This window comes from Parasteatoda tepidariorum, chromosome 4, assembly GCF_043381705.1.
Source record: "Parasteatoda tepidariorum isolate YZ-2023 chromosome 4, CAS_Ptep_4.0, whole genome shotgun sequence".
NCBI classification, from domain to species: domain Eukaryota; kingdom Metazoa; phylum Arthropoda; class Arachnida; order Araneae; family Theridiidae; genus Parasteatoda; species Parasteatoda tepidariorum.
The window spans coordinates 80,825,795-80,838,467 of NC_092207.1; the positions used below are offsets into that span (position 1 = coordinate 80,825,795).

The 12,673-nt window shown below is 27.6% G+C and overlaps 1 protein-coding gene across 3 annotated transcripts in view; it reads right to left on the reverse strand.

Annotated features, from left to right (window-relative positions):
- LOC107457012 (kinesin-like protein 31E) overlaps window positions 1-12,673 on the reverse strand; it is a 69,125-nt gene that overhangs the window by 36,896 nt on the left and 19,556 nt on the right. For all 3 annotated transcript variants that reach the window (XM_016075032.3, XM_016075033.3, XM_016075031.3), the window contains exons 13-18: window positions 11,906-12,115; window positions 9,897-9,972; window positions 5,778-5,883; window positions 4,108-4,299; window positions 3,248-3,447; window positions 1,174-1,435 (exon numbers count right to left, since the gene is read on the reverse strand). In XM_016075032.3, the coding sequence (XP_015930518.1) occupies window positions 1,174-1,435; window positions 3,248-3,447; window positions 4,108-4,299; window positions 5,778-5,883; window positions 9,897-9,972; window positions 11,906-12,115 (1,046 nt within the window). The remainder of the gene's footprint in view (window positions 1-1,173; window positions 1,436-3,247; window positions 3,448-4,107; window positions 4,300-5,777; window positions 5,884-9,896; window positions 9,973-11,905; window positions 12,116-12,673) is intronic.

Below are 12,673 nucleotides of genomic sequence, written 5' to 3' on the forward strand. Positions count from 1 at the left end.
TACTGCTAATAATCTATCGTAGTACTAGATATTCTTGCTTTTTAAAACTTGCAATTTATTGAGTTCAGCATTTGGATACAACATACATTTTACCACATGCTCTGCAGATAAATTAAGGAATTTTTCCATGGTTTTGATACAAGTATTACCTGAAAACTGTGAACTGGATAACTTGAAAAGTGGGCAATCAAGTTCCACAATTGACACATTTCTAAATAAAATATTAGCTGTTTTTTTTTCCTTCCTTTAAATAAAAAATCACACTTACTATTATTGATCTCTCTCCTTTGACCCACACGCCCTGCAACACGTTCAAATTCAGATATTCGGATATTCACAATTCACAAATTCAGATATTCGGAACACCAAAAAATTGGAGTGGGTAATTCCATTGTAATAATATAATTTTTCAGGGACCTAAATTCATGACTTTCTGTGATTTCTTTTAAAAAATAGTTAAAATAATTAATAATAAATTTCATGACAAATTTTGTTCAATACTAAAATTCATGACTTTCCAGGTGCGCGGACACCCTGTCTATACAATGGGAATTTGAGAATCTAATTTGAGTAATTCAAGCAGAATGGTCAAAATAAATCTAGTCAGGATGTTTCAAAAATCCTGAATCGTATATTATTAAAGAATAGTAATGTCGCGCGTTCAATAACAGAACTTGTAAGGCAGAACAGAGTGGCAGGCACAGCAGATTTATTTCTGCCTAGCGAACATTTATATAAAAAAAAAAAATATGTAGAAGACAAATAAAACATAAAAATAAAACAATTGCTGATAAAAATAAGAACTTAAAACACAACTTATATTTTCTGTGTTAAAAACTTACTGTTCATTTTTGGGATTAGGTTTCAATTAATTAATTAGAAGTTGGTTCTTTTTTTTTTAAATATTACTGCTAATAATCTATCGTAGTACTAGATATTCTTGCTTTTTAAAACTTGCAATTTATTGAGTTCAGCATTTGGATACAACATACATTTTACCACATGCTCTGCAGATAAATTAAGGAATTTTTCCATGGTTTTGATACAAGAATTACCTGAAAACTGTGAACTGGATAACTTGAAAAGTGGGCAATCAAGTTCTACAATTGACACACTTCTAAATAAAATATTAGCTGTTTTTTTTTTCTTCCTTTAAATAAAAATCACACTTACTATTATTGATCTCTCTCCTTTGACCCACACGCCCTGCAACACGATCAGACATTTTGGGTTTGGCTGAATTTTTCAGAGCAATAATTTCTTCTTGTTTTCGTCTCAAAACATTTTCTTTCAACCGTTTCTCAGCTTCTAAACTCCGAATCTTATTCTCCTTCAATCTACTCTGCTTTTTAAGCTGAGCTATTTCTGTGGTTCGCCTTTGTTCAACCTGTTGGTGCTTGTGAGTGTCCTCTTTCATTTTATTAATCAAACGCACCTATAAAACAAGTATAAAAATAACAAATGATAATTCCAGACCTTCATGAGATTAATTATTTGATTTAGAAAAGTCACTAGTTTCAGCAGGGTCTTTTAAAAATCCTCTTCCTGTACAGGGTTTCCAAGATTAATTTATTGAAAAAGTTTGCAATTTTTTGTCCACCATTTATTTCTAAGAATGAATAATTCGACATTTTTCTGTGCTTATTTATTAATTTTTAAAATTTTATATTGTAATATTCTTTCTACGATGAGATTTTAAGCATGGAGCTTTTAGAAAAGGAAGGATTTTGCATTTATGGATCTCGTAGAAATAAGCATCTTGAAACGTTTAAATACTAAAAAGATTGTTTCATTATTAAATATCATTGGCGCAGTGCTCCATTCAGCTCCAGAAATACAGGGCCTTTGCCCTGTATTTCTGGGGAAATACAGGGCCTTTGGCAAATGCCTTGTTTCCAAAATCTTTATGAGGATTTCAAATGGGTTTTATAGAAAACAAGAGTTCATTTTTGTTAGTCCCATACAGAAAATTAAAAATAATACTTTTAAAAAAAATACTGAAATTAGAACATTAAAACTCCTTCAAATGATGTTAAAATGATTTCAATAATTGGACATTCCTATGCTTTTCAAAATTTTCTGTAATGAAAACAAGTATAAAACAAATAAAATTAAAAGATTTTTTTTAAATACTTAAAAGAACTAAAAATAAAAAAAAATTTGTCCCACAAAGCTAAAAACCACTCATCATTTAGATCTTTTTCTTTTTTTTAAAAAAAAAAAAAGACCAAGTGTGTAAGACTTCAAATGTTTTTAAATTTGAAAATATCCTTTATAAATAATACACTTCCCTTATAAATAATGCACTTCATTTTTAAACTTTAAAACAAGCTGACATTTCTCTCTATTCTAAAAAAAAGTTTTTGCAGTTAATTTTGTCCCCTGAAAAACTTTTTAACTACGTGATGAAAATCTAAGATTAAGGAATCAATTCATTCAGAATCTTTCAGGGAAGACATTTAGGGCATTCAAATCTTTTACATAATTTTAAATTTTTATTTATTTTAGTTTTAAAGCACGATTTTGCAGTTAATAATGAAGAATAACCGCCGTTCACAACAGCCAATCACATGTCTGAAAACGGCAAGCTTAAAAAAGCGATTTACAAGTCTGAATTTTCTTTTTCAGAGATGCAACCAATCACAAAATAGTTAGAATTTCATTCTTCAGTTTTACAACATCTCAACTTATTTCGTATTGATATATTGATTAATCTGATTATTTGTTTTCTAAAACGTTAATTCGTAAGTTTAATCTGGTTTTAAATCTTAATTCGATTTGTTTATTTGCAAGTAATGCCTAAAAAGAAAAGACCTAACATTACTAAAAAGTCGCAACTCAATGCGAAAGCTAATCGAAAGCGGGAAAAACGTAAACGTGGCGAGCGTCAGCGAGCAGGGGGCGGAGCCCTCTAGTTTCTTTAAAAATTAAGATTTTATAAGCTTATGAAAAAACAAAATTCCTTATAGCCTTTAAAACTATTTTTTTAAACAAAAATTCCTTCGGAAAAGATAGTTGACTCTAAAGTAGAAAGAGGAAAATAAAATCAAATACAAATGTGAACTCACAATTATAACATTTAAAACAAAATTTTCACTGATAATAATATCTCAACTTAAATACAAGGAATTTATTTAAAAGAAAAATGGTAATAAAAGCAAGAACCCATGTTATGAAATATTATGTAGGTTTGTTCCAAAAAATATATTGACTATAAGATGAAACAAGATTAATAAAAAATACACACTTTTGTTTTTTTCATCTCAGTAACTTCATTCTTAAGCTGTTGAATTTGTCTCTCAGACTGGGCTTGATGTCTCATTGCTTGAACATGTTCTTTTTTAATGACCTGCATTTTACGAAGTTCACTTTGGAGAGAACTCAATTTTTTAGCAAACTCTTCTTTAGCCTTTTTTACTTTCTCTTCTGATTTATTGTTTTTATTGACTGAAAAGCCAAAAAATAAAAAATTCAAAAATTTATTATAAATTTTAAACTTATTTCCACTATAGATTAAAAACGCAAAATATAATACAAACATTACAAACTAAAAATTAATTGCTTTTATTAATTTTTAAAGAAATATAAATTTTTATGTATATTTAAAATTTTTGCTTTTATTCACCAAAACATATTAAAAGTCAAAAGTTATTACTTTCATTGATTGTAAAAGAAAAATGTATAAGAAAATGACACATTTAAATATATTACTATTATTTACTGAAAAAGTAAAATTTAAAGACAAAAATTTAATTTCATTCCTTTCATTGACAGAAATAGTAAGATGAATTATAAAGCCAAAAATTTAATAATTAAATTAAATTATAAAGCAACATATCTGTAGCTTTTATTCTTTGTATGAGAAAAATATATTACTTAGCCACACATTTAAATTTATTGCCTTCATTGACTGAAAAGCAAAGTATATTATAAAGCAACAAATTTAAATTTAATAACTGAAAAAGCAAAGTATATTATAAAGCAACAAATTTAAATTTATTAATTGAAAAAGCAAAATATACTATAAAGCCATAAATGTTATTTTTTTTCTGTAAGATTCAAAATCAAACAAATGGTAATTCAAATTCACTAAAAATGAATACAAACCACTTAAATTAGCAAGAACACGATCTCTTTCAGATTCTGTTTCCTTAATTTTGTTTTCAAGAGTTAAAAGCTTCTCTTCATAGTGGTGTTTCATCATCCGTAAACGTTGTTGACTCTGTTCTAAAGCTTCAATTAATTTCTGCTTTATTGAGATATCGTTAGTAATCTGAGCTAAGTCAGCAGTGCAGGTATCTGTTGCAAATAGGAGAAAGAAAAAAGCATTAACAATTCCATTTAGCAATCTAAAACAAGTTGTCATTGCTCAGCAACATGAATAAAAATTCCTTTGATTTATGTAATCACATTAATTTTTTTGTGTTTGTTTCTAATAAAAGTATTTATCTTAAAAAAATGTCTTTATGTTTCCTTAATTCTCATTAGACAAACGAATCACATACAATAATCAAGGATTCAGATATTTTTTGCTGGCACTGGCACATAATTAATAAAATTTATAATGGTAGTTACCTGTTATTTACATATTTACACCTGATTTAACTGCATTTACTGGTAATATTTATTCATTAGTGTTAATACTTGTCTCTATTGTAACTTTTTGATTATTTAAAATAAAAGGTTTACAGCAAAAAGTTAAGGAAATAAATTTTCACCCAGCATACAAAATTTACAAAATAATATTAAATTTTAAGGCAATATAAAGAATCAACTTTTCATACTGTTGCTAAAGAATCTATTGAATAAGATTATAGTGAAAGAGAATATAAGAATTTATAATGTTAAAGAAAAATATGTAATGTTTAAAAATGTAATGTTGTTAAGAAAAATATGTAATGTTTTTTTTTTNGTAAATAAAAATTTTTTAAAATTTATTTTTCTCAAATTTATTTTTAAAAAAATTTAAAGAAAATAGTTAATATTTAAATAAAATAAGTAACCAAGCACAATGATTGGGTTTGAATTTTACCTAAGTAGATATTAAGTTTGCACTACATAAATTTTTTTGGGATCTTTTCATTTAATAATTTTCATGTAACAATTTGCTCATCACCAAGAAACAAAAATAATGAGAAGCAATCATAAAAGTAGGAAATCAAAGTCTCCGAGTACTGTCAGAGAGTTCCTAGTACTGGAGAAATTTATAATTATTTTAGAAGTAGCTTTGTTATAATTCAGAAGAAAAAGTTTAAAAAAAAAAAATTAGAATCCTTACTGATGTTCAAAAGAAAAATACATAAATAAAACTTTGAAAATTCTACTAACACATTTTAATGGTACTTCACATGTTATCCTGAAATTGAAGTGCCTGAATATAAAAAGGCCTTTAAACTATTTTGTAACAGACTCGTCTTAAATTTTAAAAAATCATTTTATTATTAAGTTTTAAATTATTTCTTTTATTAAACCTCGAATAGCACTCAAGGCATGAATATACACAGCACCATTAATTTAAAATAAAAATTTATACACTGACTGTACGAAAAGGTAAGAAAATATTTACTATTTTTATAATTACAAAATATAAATATCCTATAATAGGAAAATAGTCCCTCCCAGTTTTTTTTTTTTCTAACCATGAGAACAAAAGAAAAGTTACTTTTGTATTTAAACTACATAATGTTATTATTTCCACTTATAAAGCATGATTAATCATCAAAAGCACCATAATTCATCAAGCATCATCATAATATCTCAAATTTAATTATTAATACCATTAGTATTCATCTCATCTGAGTCGGACTCTTCGGAACTATCATCATCATCGTCATCTGAGCTAACTCCATTCATAAGATCACCATTTACATTGCAATTCGTATCCTAAAAAATAACAATAGTAAATTATTATAAGATCAAAACATTTACATTAAAGTTATTAAATTAACTCTAGACATGGAGTTTTAGGATGGGTCAGACAGTTTGGATCGGCAGATCAGAAGTTACTCAATTTTAAAGGTTTAAGAAATTTTTCATCAGTTTATTTCAGATTTATGAAAATTGTAGTCAGTCCAAAAGCATATGAAAAATAAAAATCTTGTTTATGATTGATCTATACAAATGAATGGTTTAATTTGAATCTTTTTAAAAAAAAACTATGCAAATTAAACTACAAGTAATTAAATATCATATCTAAAATATTTGATAATCACAATTGAAAATCTTGTTTGCTAACACAATTTTATGACTAGATAGAGGAAAAAAAATAAAAAAGTACTATTTTAATGGTATCCAAAGTGTCACAGAAATGAATGCAGATTTTACTAACACGTAGTCCACAAAAGGACATGTTGCACCAAACAAACTGTTTTAAAAATCAAATTGTCACTGACAATACAGCTAGTTTACTTGATTAGGAAATAATGTATACAAATTTTTTTTTCCTTATTTGCTTTGGTTAGTGTTATAAATTATTGTATAAAAATTCAAATAAAAAAATTTACGAAAAATTGCTGAAATTTTTTCCAAAAGCACCATAGAAATAGAATTGGAATAATCCTTTTTAAGGCACTTAAATATGAAATTCAAACAATTTCTCTAAGTTCAAACATGGCCAATAAGTTTTACCTTAAAAAATATTTGCATGAACTTTAGACTTTAAGACCAAGAAAAATAGATTTTTAAATTTAATCTTTTAGTTTAAGCTCTATTTTAAAACACAAATGAAGTGTTTGAATAAAGAAAAAATAGTCTTAATTAAAAGTAACCTTTCATAGCCAACAATGCCTTTCGTCCGCAGGACAAATAGATCTTGCAGGGGTGCTACTCGCAAAATATCAAATTGTCTCACCAGAAATTGCATTTCGTCTCAGTTAAAATCTCTTTTTGGCTCAGTTTGTCTCAGCTAAAATTATTTTTTTCACTCAGTTTATCTCAGCTAAAATGATTATTAATCAGTTTGATAACAATATAAAGATAATTTTCAGGATCCATAAAACCATTAATAGCATACTAGGAGTACTACAATTATACATACATTCACTATTGCTAGGATTTTAAAAAACCTGCATATGATTGATTATAAGAGTCCACAAAATTGTTTTATGGACTCTGTTGTTTTCATATATATTGCATTTATCATTTATGCCAATGAATAGTATCTGTTCCAGAATTTTACAAAGTAAATTTTAACTTTCTTATTTTTTAAAATATAATGGTGTTAACTTTCTAAAAAGAAATATCTATTTAGTTTCAGTAATTCAAAAGGGAAAATACCCATTTTATTTTGAGCTCAAATTTCATCTCAAAATATATAACTATTCAGTTACAATGAAAGGTCTACAGATTTCAATAATTAAAAGAGAAATTCAGTAATTAAATAATGAGAGTTTAAGAAAATGCAAATAACACAAAAAAAAACCCTCTTTGATAGAATTCAGGAGGTGCAGTGAAATTTTGAAATATTTTAGGTAGGAATTTTTCAAGAAAATTTTAGGGAGCACTTAATAGCCAAAAATTAGCATATATACATTTTTATATCAAAACAGAAATATTTAAAAACTATTATAAACAATTTAAAAAGACACATATAAATATAATTTTCTTTCTAAAATGACTTGCATCCTTTATTAAGTATAAAAGTAAACTTTTTAGTTTATTGGCATTGACTAGTAGATTGTACTTTCTTGCATTCACAAGATTAGTTAGTTGACTATGTTCTTTTAATTTATATAGCTAAATATACAATCATAAAATGTGATTATGAATGCACTTAGTAATTGTTTAAATGCAACAACTGTAGAAAAATATATCACATCTTTACAGTAACTAATTCAAGAAAAAACTTAATTCTACTTCTTTCTAGAATCGTGAAACTGGATTTTAAAATTGCGTGAATATGAATTGCGATTTTGGGTTTTAAAATCGCGTGAATATGAATCGCGATATTGAATTACAAAATCGTGTGAATATGAATCACGATATTGGATTTTAAAATAGCGTGAATATGAATCGCGATTTTGGATTTTAAAATCGCGTGAATATGAATCACGATTTTGGATTATAAAATCACGTGAATATGAATCGCGCTGCTGAATTTTAAAAACACAAATCACGATATTGGATTATAAAATTGCGTGAATATGAATCACTATTTTGGATTTTAAAATTGCGTGAATATGAATCGCTCTGTTGGATTTTAAAAACGCGAAAATACAAATAGCAATATTGAATTTTTAACGCGCGTAAATAAGAATCACGATGATTAATTCTTAGATCACGTGAATACGAATCGCAATGAGTAATTTTTAAATAGCGTACAATTACGAAAAACGAGATCTGATATTACAACTGCGTGATAAAGAATCGCAATATTGGACTTAAAAATGCGTGAATACGAATCGCGACGTTGGATTTTAAACTCGCGAGAATACAGATCGCGATATTGAATTTTTAAATTGAGTGAATAGGAATTGCTAGTACGATTTTTAAATAGCGTAAAAAAATAGCAAAACGCAAGTTTTAAATCAGTTAATACGAAAATCGATGATTGATATTAAAATCATCTGATCAAAAATCGCGATTTTAGCATATTCCAGCGCAGTTCCCTAATATTTAAAATTCGGAAAATCAGCCAAACAAAAAAAAATCAAATATCGACGGTCGAAACGAAACGCTTAGACTCCTTTCCACTCTATAGCGGAAGTCGCGGTAATCCAACTACCGTTCCGGCGGCTTGGGTTTCTCTACTTGGACTCCCTAAAGTTATTGTTTGCATCTTTAANAAAAAAATCAAATATCGACGGTCGAAACGAAACGCTTAGACTCCTTTCCACTCTATCGCGGAAGTCGCGGTAATCCGACTACCGTTCCGGCGGCTTGGGTTTCTCTACTTGGACTCCCTAAAAATTTTAGTTTTTGGAACATGGTCAGAAATTTTAAAAATTGGGAGGAAAATGCGGATTTCCGCTTTTTTGCGAAAGTCTTTCATCCCTGAATTGTTATGTGCACTGTACAGTTTTCTAAGAAAAAAAGCAAGATAATAACCAATAGTATAAGGGAAGAATACCCTCCTTTTTTTACAAGATCACGGGCATACGATACTGATTGCTACTCACTGTTGTGCATAATCCAATTGTAGACACGAAACGCATATTCTATATGCATTCCAATAGCTGATTCGCCAAACGGAATTTCTGACATTTAAATGACGTATGTAGGAGGCGTGAACGGCAAAATGCTCTCTAATGACTCACGGCGATGCGGATTAATATTTGAAACTGAATTCAGGTTTGTCAAATTTTGGGCGTTTGTCTCAGAATGGCGCAGCTTTGGCAGAAACTGAGCTGAATGTCGCAAAATGGCGCAGTAATGCCGTTTTGTCTCAGTTTGTCGCAAATGGCGCAGGCGTAGCACCCCTGATCTTGTAAAAAAGGTATTTTTATAATTTATAACTTATATTACTTGAAAACAAACTAAATTTCTAACCTACTTTCTTTCAAATTTAATTTTCTACCTAAAAAATCAGACTAGAAAAAAAAATTTCAGGTTATTTGATGAGTGTCACTTTGGGTACCTTCCTCGCATTAGGAAATAAAAAAATTTTTTATGAACTTAAACATTAAAAAGAAGCATACACTAACACATAATTAAAATGTTAGTTTTTTTAAAGTTCGTAAAAATAAAAATAATTAAACTGCATTCGACAAGATGAAATTCAACTATTTAATTACTTTTAATTTTACTATGGAAAAGGTATTACTTTTAATTATATAAACTCTTATTTGAAGAATAACGCAAAGCACGAAGTAATAATAATCTTTTGCTACAATGTAAAATAATTTGTAAAATTTATCTTTTTAGGAAAATGTAGGAGTATTACTATACAGGCATTTTACCTGAGTGTCACTGTCCTTTTCTTTTTCATTTTCATTGTCTTTCTTAAGTTCTTCTTTACTTCCATTTTCTTCAATACTAAAAATAAATGGAAATTTAAAATTAAAGTTTAAAAGAAAATTTAATAATATTCATCCACTAAGATAATTTTTCTTTTATAGCAAAAGTTATACATTATCAGTCCCAAACCAAAGCAATCAATGTAATTGAAACAAAAAAAATAAAAGGACAAAACTAATCAACTTCATAACTATAACTACATCAAAACGGGAAAATAAAATAATATATGACTTCATTAAAAGAAATTTAGTCCTTGGATGTCAACTGCTTAACACTCTAGCTGGCTATTATTGACTGTATAGGTCAATAATTCTTAAATAATTCTTTCTATGAGAAACATTTCTATCCATCTCAAAATTTTGATTGCACTAAGTGTACAAGAGATTACCACGCTTACCAATGCCCCGAGAGTCAATCATACGCAATCTCATCAAGCCCATATTCACCACTGACCCTAACCCTCAGTCACAGTTCAAAACAGGTTTTATGAGTGCAACTCCAGGTTAGATTCCAAAATTTCATTTCACCGTGTACATAGCTGCAACCCAGAGTTAACTAACTTTAACCTGAAGATATTCCTGGTTTGAGTAACCGCGGTTGAGCAGTAGGCAATTTTTTATTTATTTATGTTTTTAAAAATAACACTTTTGATAACTTTTATTTATTTTTTTAAAGGAAAAGAAACAATCGATGCTTGAAAAAATATAAAATTTAAAAAAGAAGAATACAATCCATAAAATGATTATAGATTTTGATAATATCTTTCAAGATGATAGATCTTACCCAGAAAAAAAAAATAGTTTAGAGATGAACAGGCAAAATAATGTGCAATATTTAGATATGAAGATAACGAATAGCATTTTAATTAATTTTTTTTTATCCATAAAATAAAATTATTAATAAGAACATATATATTATTTTAAATATATGTTAAAAATTACGCTGAAATAAATATTATGTAATCAATACAAATTTTGATCTGAGGTAACATTTAAACTACACAATAATCTGCATCAAATAACTTTTAATAACAGGAAACTTAGAATTTTATAACCATAAAATAATCTGCTGAACATTTGGAAAAAATAGGATCATTTGGAAAAGATTAATTGCTTAACCCACTGACGGTTCTGCACGTAAAAAGTCACATTTTAACCTGCAGTCTTCTCTGCATAGCAAAACCGGTTTTCCCATGTTAATGGATAGGGGAACTGTGTGTAGGGGAGAAACATTCTCCCAATTTTACCCATTTCCTTAACCGCCAGTGGGTTAAAACTAGTTAAAATACCCGTCTTTAGTTGTCTTTTTTAATATATGGCCTGGCTACTTTATGTCATCTGTGGCTTATATAAAACTGATATATTTCCAATTACAATTATTTAAATAATTAAATTTTTGATTTTCTTTTTAAATTTTAAAAGTTTTTGAATATTTGTTCTGATTATGACATACGCCTTTAAAAAAAAAAAATTTTCTTATTCACCATATCCCCGAAGGGGATTCTCTCTATCATCAGCAGATGGCAGTACAATAATTGTCATTTATAATTTCTGAATAATAGGAATGAGTTGATTTATGCTTATCTGAGTTGAGAAGTTTATTTTCTACAATTTCATTTGAAGTTTTTAAGAAAAGAAAATTCTTCTTAATGGTTTAAGTTATCGATATGTTATGAAGGGAATAAAAAGATTAAAAATTCGAATAAGGATGAGAATGGTAAATAAAATTTTTTATCAAAAGATATTTAATTTACTCATTCATTTATATTATTTATTTATTTTTAGAGTAAAAAAATAGATTATGTATTATTGGTATACATTTAGTTTCAGCTATATTTCTTATACCATTGACCATTTTAGAAGTTAGCAATCCAACTGATTTAAAACTGTTGAATACTAGCGGTTGACTAAATAGATTTCACTGTATTTAAGGCTTAAAATGAAAGATTTACCCCTCTTTTTCAAGGGCTCGGACATGTTTAGTTAAAGCTTTGACATCTTGTTTAGCTTCTCTAAGAATTTCATATGGTGATTTAACAGATTCTTCAAAATGATAGTCCCTGTTTAACATAGGAGAGCTGCTCATTCTGCTTTGAGATTGATTTCGTTGGACTTGCTTACGAAGCTGTGAGCACATCTCTTCAGCTGCAACAAGCTGTACTCTGAAATTATGCAAAAAATATCTTAATTTTAAAAAAGGAAACAAATATAAATGAACAATAGAAGAAGAAACAATCGAAGATAGAATGAACAATAGAAGATATAAAAGTAATTGCCAAAATTTAATCTATAATATAAAGTTTAAATAAAAAAAACAATATCTGCACATAATTTATAAATTATTATTTTAGACTTTTTAAACTTTGATCATCAAAAACTTACTCACACTTTTTAACAAAACCATGTTATGGTTAGAGTTACTTAGTACCTCTGTTATATTTATAATTTAGATAAATTTAAATAGACACATATTAAAATATTTTGGAAATGCTCCATTTCAACAATAAAAACTTTTTGCGAAAAGTTTATTAGCTGACCAAAATTTCTTCGAAAATGACATCAATAGTAAAAACCACAATAGTCAAACCTGCCTACTGAAGCAATAAGGAAAATACATGTAAAAGAACTAGAATGATAACTTTTATATATCTTTCACAAAACTGAAGCAACTAACTTCACTAACTAACAAAACATGCACTCATGCAGTACAATGAGCATTA